Source organism: Molothrus aeneus, chromosome 21 (genome assembly GCF_037042795.1).
Source record: "Molothrus aeneus isolate 106 chromosome 21, BPBGC_Maene_1.0, whole genome shotgun sequence".
NCBI classification, from domain to species: domain Eukaryota; kingdom Metazoa; phylum Chordata; class Aves; order Passeriformes; family Icteridae; genus Molothrus; species Molothrus aeneus.
Genome location: NC_089666.1, coordinates 8197184 through 8221196, shown reverse-complemented (window position 1 = coordinate 8221196; position 24013 = coordinate 8197184). Strand labels below are relative to the sequence as shown.

Here is a 24013-nt window from a genome sequence, read left to right as displayed (position 1 = left end):
TATTGGGAGCCTGGGGTTCCACTGCCCATTGAGTTTCTGGGAGTTTTTCTCTTGGTTCACATCTTCGGATCCATCTCCTAAACTTTTGGGAAGTGATCTTAACCTAACAATTCATAAAAGGTTTGGAAATAATTATGCCAAGTGTTAAAAATCCTCATTTTCTCACAGTGAATCTTTAGAGAGAACTGAGTATTTTGAAGATGGGAGGGAAGCAGCAGTAATAGACATAAAAAAACCCGAAAATTATCTTATTTTCATTAGCAGTAAAAGATCTGTGCTCATGTGACAAACACAGCTGCCTCCTGCTGGTGAGGGCTGTGCTGGTGGTGCTGTCCACAGAAGATGACAGTGGCAGTGAAGATGGGGTGGAATAAATGCAACAAACCAGTGCAGACGGTGGGAGTCCTCTTGAAACCCTTAGGAAAACCAGAGAAACAACAAGACAACAAGAGAAAACCTCTCAGATCTCTCAAAATCTTGGTGTTTGCTGCAAGTTTTGACCCCATTTTCTGTCCCTTTGTGGTGGTACAATCTATGGGATCTCACTCATGTGAACCCCTCAGAAAACCAGAGAAACAACAAGAAAAAAAAACGATAAAACCCCTCAGATCTTTCAAAATCTTGGTGTTTCCTGAAAATCTTGAGCCTGTTTTCTATCCCTTCGTGGTGGTGCCGACTATCGCACCTCCCTCACACGAACCCATCAGAAAACCAAAGAAACAACCAGAAAACACGATAAAACCCCTCATATCTCTCAAAACCTCGGCGTTTCCTACAAATCTGGACCCCATTTTCTGTCCCTTTGTGGTGGTGCCGACTATGGCACCTCACTCATGCGAACCCCTCAGAAAGACAAAGAAACAACAAGAAAACATAATAAAACCCCTCAGATCTTTCAAAATCTTGATGTTTGCTGCATTTCTGACCCTGTTTGCTGTCCCTTTGTGGTGGTACCATCTTGTGGAACCCTCAGAAAACCAGAGAAACAACAAAACACAGTAAAACCCCTCAGATCTCTCAAAATCTTGGTGTTTCCCGCAAATCTTGACCCTGTTTCCTGTCCCTTTTGCTCGCAGCTGAGCCGGTGCGGCCAATCGACCCCGCGGCGTGGATCTCTCATACCACAGCCATGACGGGAGCGTACCCCCGTTACGGTATGAGCCCCTCCATGAGCATCACCACATCTACCAGCTCCTCACTAACAAGCTCAATTCCCGAGTCGGAAAGTAAGTCACCCCCTGGCCAGCCCAGGGCAGGGGGCTGCTCGGGGCCACCAGGGCCCGGCCACGGGCACGGTGACAGCGGCGGCGCCAGCCAGGCCTTGAGTGGTTTCTCACGCTTGGGGAAAGCAGGAGAACTTTTGGTGAAGGTTGGAGGTTGATGTGCAGGTGTTTGGTCAGGGTTTTGTCTCAAGGAGAAGTGGTTGCTGGTGGATTTTAGTGGTAGGTTCAGGTTTTTCCACTCAGGTGCACATTTGGTTGGTTTTTAATAAATTTCAACGATAACGTTCAGGTTTCACTTGGGAAATCCTTCCCTGATATTCACATGGCCTTCTTTTATACTTTTGGTAAGTTCAGGTTTTTCTACTAATGTAGATGGGAGACTCCCTTCTTGCATTTAGTTGGTTTTTAATACATTTCAACAATAATGTCAATGTTTCCCTTGGGAAGTCCTTCCCTGATATTCACATGGCCTTCTTTTATATTTTTTAATCATTTTTTTGTTCTTCTTTATATTCCTAGAATTTATTGAGCAAGCTAAAACTAAATTTAACATCCTACGTGAAATTATGATTGGATTACAACCTGTTTCCTGGTTTGGCAGTCTGAAAGAGCCATATCCATGAAACCAAGAGGTTGGATTTTAAAGACAGGTTCAGGTTTATCCACTCAGGTGGATGGGAGAGCTGTCTTTTTGCATTTAGTTGGTTTTTAACAAATTTCAACAATAATTGTTTGTTGAAACAAGTCCTTTCTTATGAGAAATCCTTCCCTGATATTCATATGGCCTTCTTTTATGCCCAAAATGGGAGCATTTCAGATGCATCTCAGAATTTGCCATATTTGTACAGAAGCCAGAACTTTAAAAATACCAATTTTCTGTTCATATGCAGATCTCAGGTCTCCAAGAAAATACAATTTATTGCTCCCCAATATTAGTTTGTTGGTGTATTTTTTTTTTTCCCAAGACATGTTGCTTTTTGCCACTAACCAAACTAACTTAAAGCAGAAGCAAAGTTTTAGTGTTTATTTGAGGTTTGTAAGTATTAAAGCTGCATGCAGAGCTGGTCTGGGATGTTTTCATGCATATTGGCAGTGCATGTATGGAAAGAAACATTTTCAGTTTTCATTGTTTCACATTTGCTGTACCTTTTTTTATCCAAAATTTTGGGTGGCTGGAAAAGGACAAAAGCAAAAGTGCTTTTGAAAGGTGGGTGATGTAGGGAACTGGGAGGGGAGGAGGGTTCTGGAATTCCTGCTGGAGAAGGGTCTGGGCTACAGACAGAGATAAAAATGAATTTTCTAGGACTGGAAGATGGGACAGGATGGAGGATTTGACAAATTCAACCTTGTTCTTATTTTATTGTAAAAAATGATGAGGAAAGTGTGAAATCTCTGGGGATCCAGTTCTGCCTGTAATGGTGTGAACTGGGAATGGCTGGGGAGGCATTTGGGAGTTTTTTTTAAAGTGTTCCACAAAAAAAAATTGAGGGCGAAGCAATCCTGGGAGGAGTGGATTGTGAGGGGACCCTGGGAAGGGTTTTTGTAAGAAAATCCCTAATTTCTTCTGAGGAGGGAAGATTTCTTCTATAATTTAATTTTCCTCATGAACGTCCAGCTCTTTAAATAAAAAACTGGACATGGATTGATCATGGTCACCCTTTCTACATGGAGATGGGAGGTGCTCCTGACAGGGAACCCCAAAAGAGCAAACCCCAAAAACTTCTCCCCCAGAGTTCCTGGGAAATTGAAATGGAAAATGATGGATCACAAAAACCCTTGGGTTTCCTTTCCTGCCAGTCTGGATGCAGAGAGGATCCTGCAGCTGCTTTGAGAAGTCAGGATGTGGGGACGCAGAATTTCTGTCACTAAACTGGTGGCCTTGAGCCCAAAATATGAAAAATTGCTGCAAATGCTGTAATTCACTCTGTGGATGAGGGTGCATTTGGGAATCTTTGAGTCTTTATTTCCTTTTATTTCCTTTTATTTTAATTTTTATTTTATTTTTTATTATTTTTATTTATTTTATTGTACTGTATTTTATTGTATTTATTTTATTTCATTTTATTTTTACAATTTTATTTTAATTTTTATTTTATTCTTTTATTAATTTTCTATTTTATTGTATTGTATTTATTTTATTTAATTTTATTTTTCCTTTTTTTTTTTTTTTTTTTTTTTTTTTTGCATCTGTTGGTAAAACTGTATTTTTATTTCATCCAAACTGGGAGCTGAGAAGTTCCTTCAGGCTGAGTTCATTTCACAGCAGCCAGTGGCCTCTCTTCCTTTCAGAATTAGAAGAATCTCCCTTAACTGTGAAGAGTGACATGGCTACTATTGTCAAGGTCATGCAGCTGCCAGACTCAGGCCTTGAAATTCGGGACAGGATGTGGTTAAAAATCACCATCTCCAATGCAGTGATAGGTAAGCAGACCCCAGAAATCCTGAAGAGGGAAAAAACCCAGTGATTTAATGAAAACAGGATAAAAAAACCTACCTTTTAATGAGCTTTTTTTTTATGTCTGTGACCTCTTCTATTCCATTTATGGCCAGGAAATAAGCTTGGCTCAGACAGTCCCATTTTAGATGTTCATTTGGCACAATGTAGCTGAGATGAGCCCGTGTCTCCCCTTGCTGTGCCCATTTCAGGAGCAGACGTGGTGGACTGGCTTTACACACACGTGGAAGGCTTCAAGGACCGCCGGGAGGCGCGGAAATACGCCAGCTCCATGCTGAAACACGGCTACCTCAGGCACACTGTGAACAAAATCACCTTCTCAGAGCAGTGCTACTACGTCTTCGGAGACCTCTGTGGCAGTAAGTCCCCAGCCGGGAAGGACAGAGCTGGCCCTGTGTCATTTCTGTGCCTTGAGGGTGTCCATTGTCCCCTTGTGTGTCCTCACAAAGAGGGATTTGCATGAGGGTGGCAGAGCTTTGGAGCTGCCCAGTGTAGCCATGATATTTTCTGAAAAATTCTTTTGTTAGGATTTTTTCTCCTGAGAAGCTGAGAGGCCTCAGGAACAAAATGTAACCAATGGTTATCTGCTGCTGTGGAATGCAACAGGTGCATCTTGATTGGTCTCATGTGGTTGTTTTTAATGAATGGCCAATCACAATCCAGCTGTCTTGGACTGTTTGGTCAGTCACAAGATTTTATTATCATTCCTTTCTATTCCTTGCAAGCCTTCTGATGAAATCCTTTCTTCTATTCTTTTAGTATAGTTTTAATATATAATTTTGTTTTAATATAATATATATCATAAATATAATATATATCATAAATATATATAATAAAATAGTAAATCAGCCTTCTGAAACCTGGAGTCAAGATTCTCATCTCTTCCCATGTCAGGGCTGCCTGAAAACTTCCACAGCCCAGAGGAGGTGGAGTCTCTCTGGAGATATTCCAAACCCAGCAGGACACATTCCTGTGTCACCTGCAGGACATCCCTGTGTCACCTGCTCCAGAATTGGACAGGGGGATCTCCAGAGGTCCCTTCCATCCCTGCCTCTCCTGGGGTGGCCCAGAACAGGGGACATCACCCTGAAATTGTGTGACAAGTGGCTGGTGCTCCCTGGTAGCAAGGAGAGCTCCTGGAGGAGGATGAACTCATCAAGCAAAGCACTGAGGACAGCAGGATTTATTTCTGGTGGTGCCACACTGATGTCATAGGTTTTAGCTTTTTTATTTTCCAGATTCTGTACTGATGCCTCAGGTTTTAGTTTTTCTCTTTTTCACATTCTGTGCTGCTTTAGTGTGTGGGTCTGGGCTTCATATTATGGGATGGTGAGCTCTGTGCGCAGAGCAGGGAGACAAAACAATTCCTGCTCCAGCTGGGCACCAAGGACAAATGATCCAAATCTCAGCCCAGGAGCACAAACAGCGTGGGCTGGAGAGAGAAAAACAAGCAGGATGAGACTTCATAAGTGAAAGCTTATTAATTAATTATGAATTATGAATGAATTGTGAATAATTGGACAATGAACTGCAATATGCAAATGGAGCAGAACTTGTAAAAGTGACAGACCCTGTGCCCGGTCATGCGTTTTGGGACCATTTTGGTTCATCTTGGGTTCATTTTGGGACCGTTTGGTTCATCTTGGGTGTAGCCCTGGCTGGGCTCTTGTGCTGCCCAAGGTGGATCCATTGATGAGAAACTTTTAATAAATTCCTGCTTTATTCTTTAGCTCTGTCTAGTCCCTGTTCTAGGGCAGCTTTCACATTCCCTGCTGTCAGTCCCAGTGGAACAAGGGGATGTCCCCACCCTGTCCTCAACCCTTCCCTCCCCTCTCCCTGCTGTGTGAGAAGGCTGATTCCAAGGCATTGCTAAACTTCAAAAACCTCCATAAATAAATTCACAGTGATCATTTTACCTGCTGAGTAAGAATTTTTCCCCTTTTTTCTTTCCCAGATCTGGCTGCACTGAACCTCAACAACGGTTCCAGCGGCGCCTCTGACCAGGACACCCTGGCTCCTCTCCCACACCCTGCTGCTCCCTGGCCCTTGGGCCAAGGATATCCCTACCAGTACTCTCTGCCCCCTCCTTGTTTCCCCCCAGCCTACCAAGATCCTGGTTTCAGCTATGGCAGTGGCAGTGCAGGCAGCCAGCAAAGTGAAGGTAAGCTGGGACAAAAGCGTTTTATCCCACAGCTCTCATTGTCCCCCATCATCTGCTTGAGGTCCTCGGTGCTCTCCGTGCTTGTCTTGTGGTTTTTTTGCTCCCTGCATGGATTTTGTGCAATGAATTAAAGGTGTTTGTGGCTCTGGAGGAGGGGGTTTGGCTTTCAGCTCTCTGTGGGAAGTGCCAGGTTTAACCCAGGCAGGGATTGCCAGCAGTGGGGTTGGTGTTGCTGGAATTGAGGTGATTTCTGTGCTGCTGGGTTAGAACCAAGGTGCTCTTGGCTTGCAGGTCAGTGCTCAGCACAAAAGGAAAATCACAGTTTTTGTAAGTGGGAGGTGGCCAGCCAGGGCTTTCCAGGGCTGAAACACTGCTCCCAGGGAGGAGAGTCTCTGCTGGCAAGTGTGACAGGGACAGGAAGAGAATTCTGCATGGATTAAAGACCTGCCCTCCTCCTTTTCTGCCCTAAATTCATTTTAACCTTAGTAAATTAAATCATGTCCTTTTTTTGCTGTAGAGATGCTATTTTAAATTTTTTATTTTATTTTAGACCACTCCCAGAGTGAGTTTTGCTTTTGGGAATGCTGCCAGTAAAGAAGGGGTGAGGATTTCTTGTGTTTTTTCAGTGAACATCCAATAAATTGGATGTCACTTATCCCTATTCACCACAGCCAGTCAGATTTTACAAAATGGCACAAAAGGGTTTCACAACAGGGGATTTTAGACCAGCTGCATGTCACCTTATCCCAAAATAAGAAATATCCATGAGGAATCTCCCAGAGGCTTTAGAATTGGAAACTGCCCTGGACAGAAAGCGGGGGTGGTTTTTTGGCAGCTGCTTCTGTGAGCTGTAGGAATTCTCTCCCTGCTGCTGGAATAGGAAAGGAAAGGTGGCACTCCTAAAAAGTGCCAGGGTGTTCAGCTCTGAAAGTTTTCCACACTTTTCCTGGTGGAAACCAATTTCTGTGCTGTTTTCTTGCCTTGTAACTGTTATTCCCTTGTTTTGTCCTGAGCAAGCATTAGACTGAAGGATTCCTAGAGGAATGGCTGACTCTAGGGGATTGGTAAGCCTCAAATCCCTCCATGATGAATTCACAGCATGATCATTTTTAGATTCTCGTGACCCCAAATGTTTAGCTGTATTTTGGTTTCGCTTTTTTTCTTAATTTGAAATTTTATTTTTATTTTGAATTGTCTTGGACGCTCGATCTGTCTCAGTGCGGAGTGGTGTGGCATTGGCATATCAACCTGTGGGACTGTGCTGCAGCAGCTCAGAGGGGAGAGAATCAGCTGGGAAAATCCCATCCCCAGGCTCTCCAGAAAATAAATAATCCAAATTTATTATGGTGTCACCCCTCTGGATGGATTTCTCTGCCAGTGCCCTTGCACTGCCCATTAATTGGTGGCCTTTAATCTTTAAATAAAAATCCTGGTGGCCAGGTGGTTCAGGCAGGGGTTGGGAGTGCTGGAGCACAAGGTTGCTCTGCTCACTCTTAAAACAGTGTTAAATTTGGGGGTTTGTGTCGTCTCTCATTTTTCTGCACTATTAAATCATAACAATCAGCAAATACCACTGCAGAGACCCAGGCTTGGAATATTCACTTAAAATCCAGTGGTTTTGTGGTCTGTTTTCCATCTCTCTGGCACTCTGCAGAAAATGCAACCTTTCCCCCCAAAATCCAGTGTGGTTTCCCATTTCTCCAATCAGGTGGAGCAGCAGAAAGTGATGGGCAGAAAGTGGTCTGTAATTCAAGAAGGAGCAGCCCAAAATAATTCTCTTTTTCCCATTTCTGTGATTTATTTAAACTCAAAAGCTGGTCCCCTGTTCTGCTGACTGGGGATCTTTTTGGGAAGTCCATTTTGCACTAAGGTGCAGGAATTTAATGGGATATTCCTTAGATTGATTAGTTGGATTTTTAAAAAAATAATTAGTTTGGAACTGTCTCCTAATCCGTCTGTCATGAGAACAGAGCAAGACCTTCAGCTTCCATAAAAAAACAGTTTTGGAAGTTTAGTAAAGCTTGTTTTTAGTAACAACTCAGCTGATACTCAGTGGCAATCCTTTGGTTTTCCAAGGTGATTTAGTGGCCTCTCTTGGGAACAATATCCTGGTGTTACTGATTTGGGGTAGAGCAGCTCAGGAACTGTTTCCTAGGGAATTCTCCAAGCAGGAGATTCTCCAATTCTCCAGCACAAGGCTTTAGTGAGGAATTTTAAAAGGACCTCCCCACTGAAGCCAACAAAACTTCACAGATTTAAGGGTGACAGAGAAGGCAAAGGGGTTTCTTTCAGAAAAGGCGATTTTAAAAGGAATTTTAAAAGGACCTCCCCACTGAAGCAAACAAAACCTGAGTGATTTGAGGGTGACAGAGAAGGCAAAGGGGTTCCTTTTGGAAAAGGTAATTTTAAAAGGACCTCCCCAGTGAAACCAACAAAACCTGAGTGATTTAAAGGGGACTGAGAAGGCGAAAGGGTTCCTTTTGGAAGAGGTAATTTTAGAAGAACCTCCACACTGAGGCCAACAAAACCTCAGGGATTTATGGGTGACAGAGAAGGCAAAGAGGTTTCTTTCAGAAAAGGTAATTTTAAAAGTAATTTTAAAAGGACCTCCCCACTGAAGTCAAAAACCTTGGGGATTGAAGGGTGACTGAGAGGGCAAAAGGGTTTCTTTTGGAAAAGGTAATTTTAAAAGGACTTCCCCACTGAAGCCAACAAAACCTCAAGGATTGAAGGGCGACAGAGTAGGCAAAGGGATTTCTTTCAGAAAAGGTAATTTTAAAAAGAATTTTAAAAGGACTGAGTGATTTAAAACCTGAGTGATTGAAGGATGACAGAGTAGGCAGAGGGGTTTCTTTTGGAAAAGGTACAAAATAAAGCAGAGACAATTAGAATTAAACCTCATTTGCTTGAGTCAAACCCCAAATTCCTGCTTTTTTCTGCTGCCTCCCTCTCCTGGACTGGATTTGAGCTGGAATTCAGCTGCTGCTTTCCCTGTGCAAGCCCGGAGCTGTGTCCGTGTGTCCCCATGCATGGCACGACCCCATCGCTGAGCCACCACCAGCACGTGGGCCTCACAGCAGAGCCCAGCTCATCCTGGCTCTTTTTCTCTCCTGTTTTTGGGCTGTTAGGGAGCAAAAGCAGCGGCTCCAACCGGAGCACCAGCGAGACCAGCAGGAGAGCAGCGGGCAGGGAGAAGGAGCGCAGCAAGTCTGGGGGCAGCGGCAGCGAGTCGGAGCCGGGCGCGCGCCGCGAGCGCCCGCTCAGCCAGCTCAGCCAGCGCTCTGCCAGCGACAGGAGCCACCAGAGCCACCACTCTTATGGTCCCCCAGGGCTGCCCCCCTTGTACAGCCTGCCCAAGCTGGGCTCCAAGGGGCTGGGCAGCAGCGGGCCCCCCGGAGCACCCCCGGTGCGCGAGCTGAGCGCTGTGCCGCCCGAGCTCACCGCCAGCCGCCAGTCCTTCCAGAAGGCCATGGGCAACCCTTGCGAGTTCTTCGTGGACATCATGTGAGAGGAAGTGCCTTCAAAAGACTCTGCTTTTTGGTTTGGTTTTTTGTTTTTTTTTTTTGGGGGGGGGGGGGGTGGGTTGTGGGATGCTCGGTTGGAAGAGGCTTGGCTGTCTTGCATGTCACACCTTCCTGTTCGCGAGTGTGTCGCAGAAAAGAGAAAAAAAATCAACAAAACTGAACAAACAAAAAAAAAAAAAAAAAAAAAAGAAAAATAAATTACAAACACCCCACTCCTCAAGCTACAAAAATGAAGAACAAAATCTCCTGGGATTGTTAAATCGACGGCATCTTTTTGTTCTGTTTGTTTTTTCTCCCCTGCCCATCTCGTTTTGGATTGTGAATGGCTGGTGTATGTTCACATCTTAATGAGCTTTGGTCATTGTGGCACCTACTTCAGTGGAATTAGTGTCTCTTTCCGGGCTGATTGGAGGACTGCTATTTCACATGACTTCTGAATTCCTGACAATGCATAGGAGCACTTTGATTTTTATTTTTTTTCCCCCGCTTTTTCTCTTGCAAGGACAAAACAAAAATGGACTGCTGGCTGGTATCGGGGATACTGCCTTGGAATGCTGGTTCTTGGATACATCCATAGCTCTAAGCAGACATGGCACCCACAAGTGCTTGGAAAGGAGCAGGATCCAACCAATTCCTAGAGGAAAACTAACTTGTGGCTACTTTCTGCTGACTAGGCAGTATAAATCAATCTTTCTTGGGTTGAGGGTTTTTTTTAAAAGATATTCTATCAAGGGAGTGCTGGAGTCTTGCTACTGTTTGTGTTCATTGTGCAGAACTTGTAAAGCTATTTCCTTCAGTTATTTCCTTATTTCCCAAGAGGAATTTTCCAGCTGCACTGGGTTCCTGGGCATTTCAGTCACATCCCTGCTGCCAGGTGTGGCTGTTCCCTCTGGATGTGCACTTGCTTGCAGATTGGAAGAGTTATTCCCACAGAAATAGGAAAATTGCTGCAGTTCTGTCAGCTTTGCCCTCTTGAAGGGGCTGTTTATCCCATTCCAGCAGGGAAATCCTGGCTCCCACTGGGACATGGGACATCTTCTTTGTGATCCCTCCTTCCTTTCTCACCTCAATCTTTCTCTTTTTTGTTAAAACAGAGACCTGGAGATGCCCGATCCCCCTGGCAACATTTCTAAGCACAGTGGGCAGAGAAGTGTGAGGGTATCTGAGAACAGATCAGAAATGGAACAAAAAGAAATCCTTACCCTGAAACTGAGTGAGACCCACCCTGGGGCTCCCCAAAAATAAATCCTTCACCCTTGACAGCAAGTTAGACCCACCCTGGAGCTCCTGAAAATTAAATCCTTACATTTGACCCTGAGTTGGACCCACCCTGGAGCTCCCCAAAATTAAATTCTTACCCTGACACTGAGTGAGACTCACTCTGGAGCTCCTCACAGGGAAATCCTTACCCGGACACCAAGGCCGACCCACCTTGGAGCTCCCCAAAAATAAATCCTTACCCCTGACAGCAAGTTAGACCAACCCTGGAGCTCCTCAAAAATAAATCTTTACCCCTGACCCTGAGTTAAACTGACTCTGCAGCTCCCCACAAAGAAATCCTTTTCAAATTCTCAAGAAGAACCCCCTGACTCCTCCTCCTGCTGAGGAGCTCTGCTGTTGAATATCCCCAATATTTAATTTTTGGCTATTTCTGTTCTGAGGCTCTAGAAATTAAATTCAGGCAGCTTCAGGGATGTTTAAGAAGCTTTTTTGAGGCATGGTGAGCACAGCCATGCTCTCATGTGGCTCATTTAATGACGCCACTCTGGCATTTGACCATGGGGCCATTCCTCAGTTAAATTCTCTTTTGTGAGATCCCTGATGCTGGCAGGATTTAGGGCAGGTGCTTTAAAATCAGTTTTTACTGTAAATAAGCATCTTCTCCACTGGTAAGAAGCTGCTTTTTGGCCTGTTCTGTGCTTTTTTGGGTAAATATCCAAGGTGGATGTGAGGAGAGAACATCTTAGAACAATCTTTGTCTCTGTGTACACACAGTTCATTTGTGAAAATGAAAACCTGACCCTTCAAAATGTTCAAAATTTTCACCCTGAAAACTGACTCTTCAAAATGTCCTTTTAATTCTGATTTTTCCTTCTTTCCTTTGCAAAATGTCCTTTTAATTCTGAAAAGTCACCCTTCAAAATGTCATTTTAATTCTGATTTTTCACTTCTTTCCTTTTCCCACCTCCCTTTGTCAGAGACTCCAGATGTTTGTGGGAATGGGAGACTCAATTTCCCTTTCCTTTCCACAGGAGCCAGGAATTCGGGAAACTCTCACTCAGCCCATTTCTGGGCTTCTAAATTAATTTCCTTTGCAAAACCCCCCCCCAAAAAAGGCTGCCCAAGGCTTCTGAAAGCAGAGCTTTCATCACCACCCATGGGTGGCTCCTCCAAAAGAGGCCCTGCCTAAAGCTTGACTGTACGACAGTCAGGAAGGGACTTTTCTGTCCTTCCCTCCTCCTCCCACATGCGAAGCTGACTTGGTCAATTATTCTGAAAGATTGGCACTTAAGTCAGGGTGAAGGAGTGGTGGGATTCTGCTCTGTCTCCAGAAGACACTGCTGAGCAGGCTGTGACGTTACTGACAATCACTAGTGGTTCTACTTTTAAATTAATTGTGATTTTTTTTCTGGCATTTTATGTATTATTATTTCTCTGGCCCTGTTTGTTTTAAGGCAAAACTCAAAGGGCTGGAGGAAAAAAAAAATCTCCTTTTAATATTTTCAAAAAAAGAGATTAAAGCTGGGGGCTGAGCTTTTCACCCATATTTAATTTCCATATTTAATTTCCACACCTGCTGGGGGTTGGCTTTTGTCTCGTGGTTTTGCTGTTGGCAGAAACTGTTCTGTGTCTTGCTGGTCTTTGCTGCTATGTTGAAAAAATGACTTTTTTTTAAAATGTGTGTGCTTGTGGGTCACCCTGGGACGAGGCTGGGAGTCCCCAGCAGATGTGGGAATTTTTTTTTTTGCTGAGGAAATTCAGGCTGGAGGAGGTGGATCCTCTTGAACAGTGCAATATTGAACAGTGACACAAAAATCTGCATTTTTTTCCCTCCCCATCCTGGGCTGAAAGTCGGGTCTGAATCTTTGCCAGATCTGTTTCCTCAAGGGAACAAAAATGAGATTTCCTAAATCCCATCCTTTGTGTCTTTCCTGTCCTGCTGCATTCCCTGCAGGATCCTGTGCCAGCCATGCCAAGGGAGCTGCCCACAGTGCAGGGGAATTGTGCCGGGGAAAAGAAAATTTGGAGGCTGGAGTGCTGCAGAGCCAAAATTTCTTACCCACCAGGGCCTGCAAGTGAATTTTGATGAATTTTGATGAATTTTGATGAATTTGGGCTCCAGCATTTCTTACCCACCAGGGCCTGAAGGTGAATTTTGATGAATTTTGGTGGATTTTGGCTCCAGCATTTCTTACCCACCAGGGCCTGCAGGTGAATTTTGCTGAATTTTGATGGATTTTGGCGGATTTTGGCTCCAGGGAGAGCTTTGCTGTGCAGGGCATGGGAGCACCCTCAGAGCAGGAGCCTGAAGGAATTGGGTTAAAGCAATTCTTCGATTATTTTTTCAAATAATGTTATTTTTATTCTGCAGCTGAGCTCCCCCCTTCCTGCAGCAGGGATGTTTGGGGGCTTCTGGAAAAGGGGCAGAAAAAACTTGGGGTGATTTCTCTCACCCCAAGAGGCAGCATCTGCACAGGAGGTGTCCCCACCCAGTATTTAAGCCCTGAAGAGTAAATTTTTTTGGCAAATAGTCTTAAAAGCATGCTGGTGTCTTTTGCCTCCTGTTAATGAATCTGCTTTTCTAAGGAATCAGTACCCTGGACACTTTATCCAAAGGTTTTATTGGATGGCAAGCAATGATGCACAGATGTTGAATTTTGCTACGATTTTTATTTTCTCTCTGATTTTTGTTCTCTCCCCTCCCGAGACTTGACAGCTCATGGGTTGATGTAATTGTTTTGGTTTTGGTTTTTTTTTTATTTTAATTTTTTGTTTTTGTTTTGCATTTAACTGGATTGTAATAAGATTGACTTAAAATTATTAATTCTAATCAGTGATTAGAAATACATGTAAAGAATTTTATGTACAGTAGAGGAACAAAGTTTCATGATTTTAAATAATGAAAACCCAGAACTATCACCTATTCTAGAACTGGTTCTACTCCAAGAGTGACCTCTTATTAGCATGGACTGCACTGTTCCTGTTAAATGTCTATTGCATAATTGAATTCTTTTTTGTAGATATTGTATTAAAACCCAAGTGTCTGTATAGTTAATATATAGCTGCTTATGTGTAAATGCTATTTTAAACACTAAAAAGCTTTTAATTTTATGTGATAACCACAGTGTATGTGTTCAGTTCTTTGCAGTATTTCATTGTGATTTATTTCCTAAACCTTGCCAATTTTTGGACTCTCCAGCAGAATCAAGAATCACTGGGACACCCTTTGTAAATTCTGCTGAGCCTTGGGTTTGTCAGGACACCCTGGAGGCTCAGCTGGACTTGAGATTTGAAGGTTTTTCCAGCCTCAAATTATTCTGATTTTCCAGCTTAAATAAAAAGAACAAGCACAGCTTGGTGAGGCAGATTCCTTCTTCCCAGCTGGTACAGATCACACAGCAAGGGGAGAGTGAAACAGCATTTAAATACCATAAATCCCAGCATTTTCCAGTGAGGAGGATATGAAATAATCAGAATTTAAATGAAAATTAAATGGTCAGAATTTAGGTGAATATTAAATGATTAGAATTTAAGTGTATATTGAATGGTCAGAATTTAAGTAAATATCAAATGATCAGAGTTTAGATGAATATTAAATGGTCAGAATTTAGGTGAATATTAAATGATCGGAATTTAAGTGAATATTGAATGGGTCAGAATTTAAGTGAATATCCAATGATCAGAGTTTAGGTGAATATCAAATGGTCAGAATTTAGGTGAATATTAAATGGTCAGAATTTAAGTGAATATTAAATGGTCAGAATTTTGGACAGCCTTTTCCTGCAGGGCCTGGTGGAGTTAAATCAGATTTTTTTCCTTTCCCTATTTCTGGAATGATGATCAAAAGTTATTTAATGTTTCTCTGCTATGGAGCCACAGCCCTGGAGGAGGAATACTGAGAACTTCAGGTGGTTGTGAAGAATTCCTGCAGGCTCCAGGAACAAGAACTCCAGGCTCCAGGTCAGAGTTTTTGTTTTTTAAATCACACTGAGGAATAATTTTAGATGGAGGTGATCACAAAAATTGGGGACAAATAACTTTGCCGTGCACCAAAAAGTTCTTTTTTTTTTTTTTTTTAATGAAAATGTTCAGTGGTTTAGATTAATTTACAAATTCTTTAAAAAAACTTTTAGGGAAAAAAAGAGCAGAAATGGAAAAACTTTTAAGGAATAAAAGAGCAGAATAATTCCTTGTCAACATGAGTGGGGAAAAGAAAAACCTTGGTGATGTGACTGGGTACTGACTGGATACTGCCTGGCAAAAATGTGAAGTTTTGGGTGAATTTTGCCTGATTTTGGGGAGGGAGGAAGTTTCTGCTGTGCCTTTGGAGGGTGAGATTTGCACAGAGCTCATTTCCATGAGCCTGTCCCTGATTTTCATGGAACACAAATGGACTGAGCTGGGATTTGAATGGGAAATGCCTCCTCTGTGTCCCACACAGCACTGCTGGCACCTGCCAGAATGTTCTTTTTACTCCTCTTTTATTGGGTTTATTTGACAATTCTGACAAGGCTTGGGAAAGGCTGATACCTGCCAGAATGTTCTTTTTACTTCTGTTTTATTGGATATATTTGATATATCAGAATTATTGTATAAATCTTACAAGGTTTGGGAAAGGCTGGTACCTGCCAGAATGTTCTTTTTACTCCTCTTTTATTGGGTGTATTTGATATATTAGAATTATTGTATTATTCTGACAAGGCTTGTGGAAGGATTCCTGGATCCATCTCAGGAGCTGTTAATTAATAAGAAAGGGAAATTACTGGAAGTGTTTAGAGGGAAGTGCTGTTGGTGACTCACACTGCCAGACTTGAGAGATTGGTGTAAAATATCATTTCTGGAGGTTCTTCCATTAACTGAACCTAATTTTGCTCCTTTTTGGGGCTGAAATGTGTTTGCAGAGAGGAGGGAGAGGATGGACTTGTGAGCCCTGTGCTTTCACAACTCTAATTCAGATGTGATTGTTCCTGGGGCCACAAAGTGCTCATAAACAGGATTTTCTCCTTAAAATGCTATTTCTGTGAGGAGCGGGTGCCACAAGGAGTGGTTTATTGTCTGCTGGTGCAGACAATAAAAGTGCTCATTTTCTCTTTAAAATCAACAGGATTTTCTCCTTAAAATCCAACTTCTGTGAGGAGCGGGTGCCACAAGGAGTGGTTTATTGTCTGTCCTCCTCTTGCTGCTCCTCAGAGAGGTTCTGGCAGTAATAAAAGTGCTCATAAACAGGATTTTCTCCTTAAAATCCAAATTCTGTGAGGAGCAGGTGCCACAGGCTGTGGTTTATTGTCTGTCCTCCTCTGGCTGCTCATCAGAAAGGTTCTGGCAATAATCCCTCGTGTTCAGATCAGGCCTGAACACCAAGATGTAGCACTTGGGCACAAAGTAACTGCCCAAAATGCCCAGGGTGGTGGCCAGGATGGTACAGATCTGGGTGACAGCCCTGAGCACTGTCCTGAGCGTGGCAAAAATCACCAGGAAGAAAATCCAGATGATGAAATAGATGAAGGTGGCAAAGGTGATGCCCCTGGCCACGTTGTACCTCTTGCCTGGGGTCTGCACCATGAAGGTGCACAGGAAGCAGACGAAGGCCAGGCAGCTGTTGTAGCCATGCAGGAGGGCAAAAGCAGCCCAGGACTGGGTGCCACACACCAGCAGCACCTCCCTGGGCAGGGATTCATAGTCAGCCACCAGGTAATCAGGGCCCAGGTGGAGGTGGCACCAGCAGAGCAACACCTGGGTGAGGATGGACACGGCCACCACCAGCCAGGCCCTGCCGTGGGTCACCCAGCGCAGCAGCCTGGGGGCACAGCGGGGGAATTCTGTCACCAGGGTGATCTCCAGGGCCTTGGGTAGCAGGGAGGAGAGGCAGCCATTGAGGCACAGGGCATAGCAGAGCTGCTGCAGCGGGCACAGCGCCGCACTGGGCCTGACCACGTGCAGGCAGCAGCTGAGGCTCTGCAGCAGCAGCCAGAGCAGGGCCAGGAGGCTCCTGGCACCTCCTGCCAGCTGCACCAGGGGGCTCTGCAGGTGCTGCAGGAACAGCAGGGCTGCCCCGCAGCTCAGGGCTGCAGTGAGGGCCACCAGGGTCAGCAGGGCCACGGCCAGGGGTTCATCCCAGGACAGGAACCGCTCGGTGCGGTCGTGGCAGCGCGTGCTGCGGGTGGGAGCCCACTGGTGCTGTGGGCACGGGGAGCAGCTGGTGCTGTCTGCAAAGAGAGACTGATCAGCACTGGAGACCTGTTGAGGTGGGATTTCAACCCCCCCAGAACTCAGGCCCCTCCCCTGAAGATGCCCTGATGGGTATCACCACAGACGTGGCGTTTGGGGTGAAAAAAAAGTGTCTCCAGCCAGCCATAAGTGTCTCTGGGGTGAAACACCACACACCCAGTGAAACACCACACATTCAGCCATCCAAAAGTGGTTTTGGGGTGAAAAGTATCTCCAGTTAGCCAAAAGTGTCTCTGGGATGACACACCACACATCCAGCTGACCAAAAGTGTCTCTGGGGTGATCCAACTGGCCAAAAGTGTTTTTGGGGTGAAACATCACACACCCAGCTGGCCAAAAGTGTCTCTGGGGTGAAACACCACACACCCAGCCAGCTAAAAGTGCCTGGGGTGAAACACCACAGTTGCTCCTGTTTGGTTCAGCACCAAGGGCCAGACAAGCTCAGGCAAGTCCCATCCAGATATATTGGTAAATATTCCAATAGGGACCTGCCACCCCTGGGGGAGGATCACACAGGGATCTGGTGGTGGTTTGGGTGGTGTTTCCCCTCCCTCCAAGGTGTGTTGGATGTCCAGAGTTTGTGGTAGTTCAGCCTCTGCTTTTCCACCCTCATCCCTGAAGGATCCTTGTGTTTCTTGCCTCTATTTCCTTCCCCCAGCAATCCCAGGATTTTATCCTCTGCCTCTCTTCTACCCATGCCCTCAGAATTCCATCCTAGCCCTCTCTCCAAGCTCTGCAGATAAAACATAAACGTTGTCCTCATTTTCCTTCCCTCTGGGCCCAACAGGGGCAGGTCCCAGTGAGGAGCAAGACAGGGAGGAGAGCTTCCAGCTCATCACCTCAGCCTGGAGACAGAATAATCCACTTAAAGCCTTTCAATTGCCCAGAGCTCACCTGTGCTGCTCCAGAAGGTGTTTTCTGAGCAGTCTGTGCAGTCATAGCAGCAGAGGTTGAATCCTTTTATTCTTCTGAATTGCCCTGGTTGGCAGCGCCTGAAGCACTCGGATGTGGGCTCCTGGCAAAGGGCAGGAGTGAACATCAGCCAGGATGAATAAATCTCCAAGAAATCAGAAGGAACTGATCGGAAGGAACTGATCAGAAGGAAATGATGGAAGGAACTGATCAGAAGTAAGGAATGTGCCATTTTTACCTTCTTGTCTGGGGTGTGGAACTGGATCTCGGACGTCCGGACGTACAGGGACTGGTCGTAGTCCCCCACGGGCAGGTAGGTGACAGTGCCATCCCTCCAGTCCCAGAGGATCAGTTTGTAGCCCGTGTTTGTGCCGTGGGATTGATCAAACCTGAAGCTCTGCCCGTTCACCTCAAAGGGGAGGGTGTTCATGAAGTGCAGCAGCTGGGGAGGAAATGAAATCAAAATGGATTTTGGTCCAGTTCTTGTTTGGAGGTGACAGTTCTTCCAGCTGACATCAGCTGTGCCTTAGGTGGGCTAAGATTGTGCCAACCTGGCTGTGAGGTGACAAAAATTGGCTGTTTGTCCCTCAGATCTGCCCTCACCTGTAGGGCAACAGCCTGGTCAGAAAGCGAGAAAACTTTGTTTTCTCACAGTGGATTTGGGAGACTTTTTAGGGAGCTGTAGAAAAACAATGATAACTTGTTATATAAACAACCTGCAGGTGCTGTTTTCCTACTCTGTTTGTTCTTCTCAAGGACTGTTTGTGAGAAAGATGTTCTTGTTAATTATCCAGTCAAGTAGAATGTGTCAAATCTGTCTATGAAAGAGAGGATTTTCATATTAAACTTGAAAGGGACTATCCTGCAAACCAGCCTTGGAGTGAATTTGTGCCATTTCTGCCTCAATGGTGCCACTCACCTGCCAGGACCTGACAGGTGTTTTGGGACACCCTCTGGAGGTGCAGCCCAGAGCCCTGTGCAGGGCATGGGCCACGCTGTACACGGCCACGTGCACGGGCTGCACCGGTGTCACCCCCAGCATGGGCCAGATGTCCCCGAGGGTGACATTGCCACACTGCCCACAGTGCGTGTCCAACACCTCGGTGTCCTCCAGCCCGCTGAGCTCCCGGGAGCGCCGGCAGAACTCCTCCTGAGCCACAGAGCTGAACAGCTCAGCCACGAACTCCTGGAAGCCTGGCACTGTCCCTGTCCTCATGACAAAGCCCAGCACTGTCCCCACGCTCTGGATGTTGGGGACAGAGGTGGCGATGTCCGACAGCAGCCAGGCCTCGCTGCCCAGCCAGACCTTCTTGCCCAGCCCCATGGCCAGGCTGTGCTGCAGCAGGGCCTGGGCTGGCACGCTGTGTGCAAACAGCACGATCACGTTGACTTTGGTGCTGTTAATTAATTTAATTGTGTTCTCCAGCTGCTTGGTGGCGTCAGGCTCGGCCAGCTCAGTGGGGATGAGCCCCTCGAAGGCGATGCAGATGCTGTTGGTGCCAGCCATGCTGAGGAAGAGCGCCTGGGCTCCCCGGCCGTACTCATCATCGCTGGCCACCGTGGCCACCCAGTTCCAGCCAAAGTGGTTGAGGAGCAGCACCACGGCCTCCACCAGGTTCTTGTCGCTGGGCACCGTGCGGTAGAAGGACGGGTAGAGCTCCGTGTTGCTCAGGGCCTCGCTGCTGGCACCGTAGCTCACCTGGAGGGGAAAGATCTCACAAAGAATTCCAAAAGTTTATTAACACCTTATCAAAAATACAACATTGAATGGAAAAATTCTTAAAAAGCTTGGGAAAGGATTCTTGGATGCATCTCGGAGCTGTTGAGTAAGAAATTTACTTGAGAAATTTCTGTAAGAAATTTACATTATTATTTAAGAAATTTCCATAAGAAATTTATATTAATACTTGAGAAATTAATATTAAAACATAAATTTCTATAAGAAATTTCTATTAAAACTTGAGAAACTCCTATAAGAAATTTGTATTAATATTTAATAAATTTCTGTAAGAAATTTATATTAATACTTAAGAAATTTCTATAGGAAATGTATATTAATACTTAAGAAATTACTATAAGAAATTTATATTAAAACTTCAGAAATTCCTATAAGAAATTTATACTAATACTTGAGAAATTACTGTAAGAAATTTTATAAGAAAAGGAAACTACAAGGAGTGTTTAGAGGGTTAGACAGTCATATAAAACATCAATTCTGGAGTTTGTTTCATTACCTAAAGGGGAGAATCGTGCTTCTCCAGAGAGGAGCTGGAGCTGTTCACTAAGAAATTTACTTAAATTCATATAAGAAGTTTATATTAATAGTTAAGAAATTACTATAAAAATTATATTAAAACTTAAGAAATTACTACAAGAAATTTATATTAAAACTTATTAAATTACTAGAAGAAATTTGATAAGAAAAGGAAATTATGAGTAGTGTTTAGAGGGTTAGGCATTCACACAAACCATCAGTTCTGGAGTTTGTTTCATTACCTACAAGGGAGAATCCTGCTCCTGCAGAGAGGTTTTTTACCTGTGGGATGAGGAAGGAGCTGAAGAGCTTGGCCGTGAGCAGGCACAGGTCGGATTTGTGGGGCCCGATGACGGCGGTGACGCGGGGCTGGTACTCGCTGTAGTCACACAGGACCCCGATGGCCCTGGTGCCATTGCGGGTGAGGAAGAGGAGGCTGGGCTGAAGGGCCACCAGGGGCTCAAAGCAGGTGTCACGCAGGTCATAGCCCAGGGTGAGCCCTGGCAGCAGCCAGCTGCTGTTGTTGATCTGCTCGATGGCAAACCTCATGGCCAGAGCCCAGATCAGCCCATCCGTGAATAACCTGGGGACAGCAGGGACAGGACCTGTGCTGCACCTGGGACTGAGCTTCTTCATGCAGGAAAAGCTAATTTTTTATTAGATATTTTATTAGCATAACTGATTTTTATAGATATTTTTATAGAATTATATTATTAGCATAACAGATTTTATATATTTTTATAGAATTATTTTATTAGAATAACTTATTTTTATCCATTTTTCATGTTTATATTTTTCTATACTTCTTTTATTAACATAACTTATTTTTATACCTATATTTCTACATTTATTTATATATTTAGGTGTTTGATTATTTTACAATTTAACTGTGTGATTCAATTTAACTGATTCATTTACAATGTGTTTGATTCAATTTAACTGATTTATTTACAATGTGTTTGATTCAATTTAACGGATTCATTTACAATGTAACTGTTTTATTCAGTTTAACTGATTTTTTTACAACTTAAGTGTTTGCTTCAAACCCCTAGGAAGCCAGTGCCACTAAAACCTTTTATCAAGGTGAGACCAAAGCTTGTCAGCACCAAAAAACCACAAACCCGTTTCCATTCTGGGACCTGGTGATGTCCCAGTGCTCCAGCTCTCCTCTATCCCGTGGCATGTTTTCCCTTTTCCCCCAGCCCCAGCCCTCACCTGTCACAGAGCAGCGGGGTGGGCTCAGAGCGAGCGGCCAGGTTCAGGGTGTCCTTCCCAAAGGGGAACAAACCCCCCAGGACGAAATCTCCAGGCCTGCTGAGCTGGGCTGAGAGACACCAGGGGCTCAGAGGGGCAGCCCGGGCACAGCCCAGGCACAGCCCCAGCCCCAGCCCCAGCCCCAGCTGCATTTTCAGGGACATCTGGGAAATCCAGGCTCAGATGCTCCTGGGACGTCTCTTTAAATCGAGCTCAGAGGGGTTGAAGTGATGGGGAGGAATTTGTTTGGCAAAATGCAATGAATTCACTTTAGTGGCTAATAATCAAATAGTCTCTAAGTAAAAACCACTGCCCTCGTGCTGATTTCCTTTACTGAGTAGCTTTTACTCAGAGTGATTTACAAATCACTCTGTATTTTATTTTATTTACAAATTCATTGGCACAGCTGTGGGAATTTGGGTTCCTCTGGCAGACGTGACAGAACTCAGGTGCCCCGCTCTGAATCTGGTAAATGATTTACACAGCCGTAATTTTTATTTATTTATTTATTTATTACATTCCATTTTTAAAATTTAAATTATATTTTAATTATTTAAATTTTAAATACACCTCATCATGGAAATAACCAATAACCTGGAGAGGCCATTCCTGGGTTACAGCCTTGCTGTCCCTCAGCTGTCCTGATATTTTTTTAGGAAGTTGTTACTGGCTGATCTATTTTTCTTTCCCTCACACTGAACTACAATATTAATTTCAGTTTAAAAACTTAAATCTGAGTTGATAGCATGGTAATTTAGGTTTTATTACTGTATTTTATTGTTGGATTTTAGGACAGCTCTGAATGAAAAGTTCAATTTCCTGCATTTTCTATATCAGAAAATTCCTTTTCCTGCCAGTGCTGCTCCAAGGCTGGAATATTTTCCTTGCAGGAAGAAAAGCAGATTTAGACACCTAAATACAAGAATGCACCAGCTGCAGCTGTGTTTTCCAGGTATGTTCATACTAACATTTTTTAAGCATCCTTTCCCTTTCCTGGACTATTTAAGTGTCAGTTTAACTATAAAACTTTAAAAAATAAGTTCTAAACACAATTCTGAATTTTGGGCAAGTTCATCTTCAATATTAGCAATGGTAATTATAAATATTAATATTTATCTCTTAAGAGGAATAATTACAATTAGTGTGACAAGGGAAAAAAAATTTTCTTGTGGTCATACCATCATTTCTAGAGATTTAAACCCATTTTTTTTCCCTTGACACACATTATTTGATTTAGTTGAAGGTATTTAATTCACTGCACTGGTGAAATATCAGCTGGCCTGATCTCCAGGGAAATGAAACAGATTTTTCCAGGGAAATAAAATCTGAGTAGGTTTTCTGTAAATGGTGTTGGACCCCCAGAGTGTGATCCCACAAAGGACACTCCTCAAAAATCACATTATTCACATCATTTAATGTGCAGTGAGTGCAGTCTCCATGAGGTAATTGTGATTTCCTGAATTTTTCAGTGGTACATTAGGGCAGAAAGAGACAATCAGCTGCAGGATTGATCCCTGCAATAACCCTGCAGGATTTCTCCAGCTCCCAAAGCTCAGAAAATCCCACCTGACACCTCTGCCTCCTCCAGGGGTTTGGCAGAAGCTCCCAAAGCAGTGATTTACAGTACAAGTGTGGATTTCCCACCCCAGAGAGGCAGAAAAATCCTTTTTGTAGGCATTGAACACATTGATACAAATTAAAAGTAAACACACAAGAACACAACTCAGAAGCAAACAGCTCCAGGCTGGGCTGGACAGAGGGGATTGTGCAGCAGAAATTAAAATTTGCTGCACATCCCAAGTGCAAAAATCATGGATTGAACAGGGAAGGGGCACAGGGGAAGGTGCTGCTGGGTGGAACAATTTTCTCCCCCTTCCACCCCCATTTCCTTGAGCTCCCACCGTGGCAGGGAAAGGGCATTTCCCCAGGGCACTGCTCAGCATGAAATCCTCCAGGTGGGATTTTTGTGCAAACCAGAGTGTGGGAATGAGCTCAGACACCACAGCTCCAATTTGTGCTGCCACACAAGGCCACAAGTATTGCTGTAAATGCACACAAGCTGCTGCACTTGGGCTTGAAAAGAAAAACCGTTTCCAGCTTTGCTAGGAATAAAAAACTTCAATCCCTTCAATCCCTTAGCAGCTCATCCTAATGTGGAATTATTTTTCTAACTCTGCACAGCTCCTCCTAATGTGGATTTTTTTTTTTCTAATTGTAGAGATGTAAAAAAAAGGTGTAAAAAAAACCTATTCCATGTTTATAAAGTGGAATAACTTGGCCAACTCCTCAGCTCCAGGCTGGAAAGAAAAAGTGGAAATAACCAAACAATAAATGTGCAAAAATGTCATTTTCAGCCATCAGGGGCAGGTCGAGCAGCTTGTGCTGAGCAAAGAGCTCCTGGGTGATGCTGTAAGGTGGGAATATAAAAAAAAATCAATCCCTTAGCAGCTCAACCTAATGTGGAATTGTTTTCTAACTTTAGAGATGTAAGAATAGAACTGACAGATGTAAAAAAATAACCAGTCCATGTTTATAATACAGAATCATTTTGCCAACTCCTCAGCTCCAGGCTGGAAAGAAAAAGTGGAAATAACCACGGACAGAGTGTGTTGCTTGTGCAAAAATGTCATTTTCACCCCAGCACCGCCGTCAGGGCAGATACACAAATAGCTCCTGGGTGATGCTGTAAGGTGGGAATATAAAAAAAATCAATCCCTTAGCAGCTCAACCTAATGTGGAATTGTTTTCTAACTTTAGAGATATAAGAACAGAACTGAGAGA

General features: G+C 44.1%; 2 protein-coding genes across 4 annotated transcripts in view; one reads left to right on the top strand and one right to left on the bottom strand.

Moving 5' to 3' along the window:
- DVL1 (dishevelled segment polarity protein 1) overlaps positions 1–9412 on the top strand; it is a 45366-nt gene extending 35954 nt beyond the window's left edge. Inside the window, exons 11-16 of one of the 3 annotated variants that reach the window (XM_066563824.1) lie at positions 1077–1226; positions 3513–3644; positions 3870–4037; positions 5633–5839; positions 6857–6903; positions 8968–9075. In XM_066563824.1, coding sequence (XP_066419921.1) covers positions 1077–1226; positions 3513–3644; positions 3870–4037; positions 5633–5839; positions 6857–6867 — 668 coding nt within the window. In that variant the 3' untranslated portion in view covers positions 6868–6903; positions 8968–9075. Of the gene's footprint in view, positions 1–1076; positions 1227–3512; positions 3645–3869; positions 4038–5632; positions 5840–6856; positions 6904–8967 lie in introns of all 3 variants that reach the window. The other 2 variants (XM_066563823.1, XM_066563822.1) reach the window with 2 other exon arrangements.
- Positions 9413–13234: 3822 nt separating this feature from the next.
- TAS1R3 (taste 1 receptor member 3) lies at positions 13235–20959 on the bottom strand. The gene is made up of 5 exons (XM_066563821.1): positions 20261–20959; positions 18644–19438; positions 17963–18166; positions 17707–17827; positions 13235–16790 (listed from the first exon to the last, which is right to left on the bottom strand). The coding sequence occupies exons 1-5, from the start codon at positions 20612–20614 to the stop codon at positions 15865–15867; spliced, it is 2400 nt and encodes a 799-aa protein (XP_066419918.1). The 5' UTR covers positions 20615–20959; the 3' UTR covers positions 13235–15864.
- Between the last annotated feature and the right edge of the window lie 3054 nt (positions 20960–24013).

Bases quoted from the DNA above. Each gene is read 5' to 3' on its own strand.
- TAS1R3 (XM_066563821.1), bottom strand. From the start codon at position 20,614: ATGAAGAAGCTCAGTCCCAGGTGCAGCACAGGTCCTGTCCCTGCTGTC. The intron at 19,439-20,260 runs GTAAAAAACCTC...ATTCTTTGTGAG, and splicing joins GCTCCTTCCTCATCCCACAG to ATCTTTCCCCTCCAGGTGAG. The intron at 17,828-17,962 runs GTAAAAATGGCA...GCCCTTTGCCAG, and splicing joins TCCACACCCCAGACAAGAAG to GAGCCCACATCCGAGTGCTT.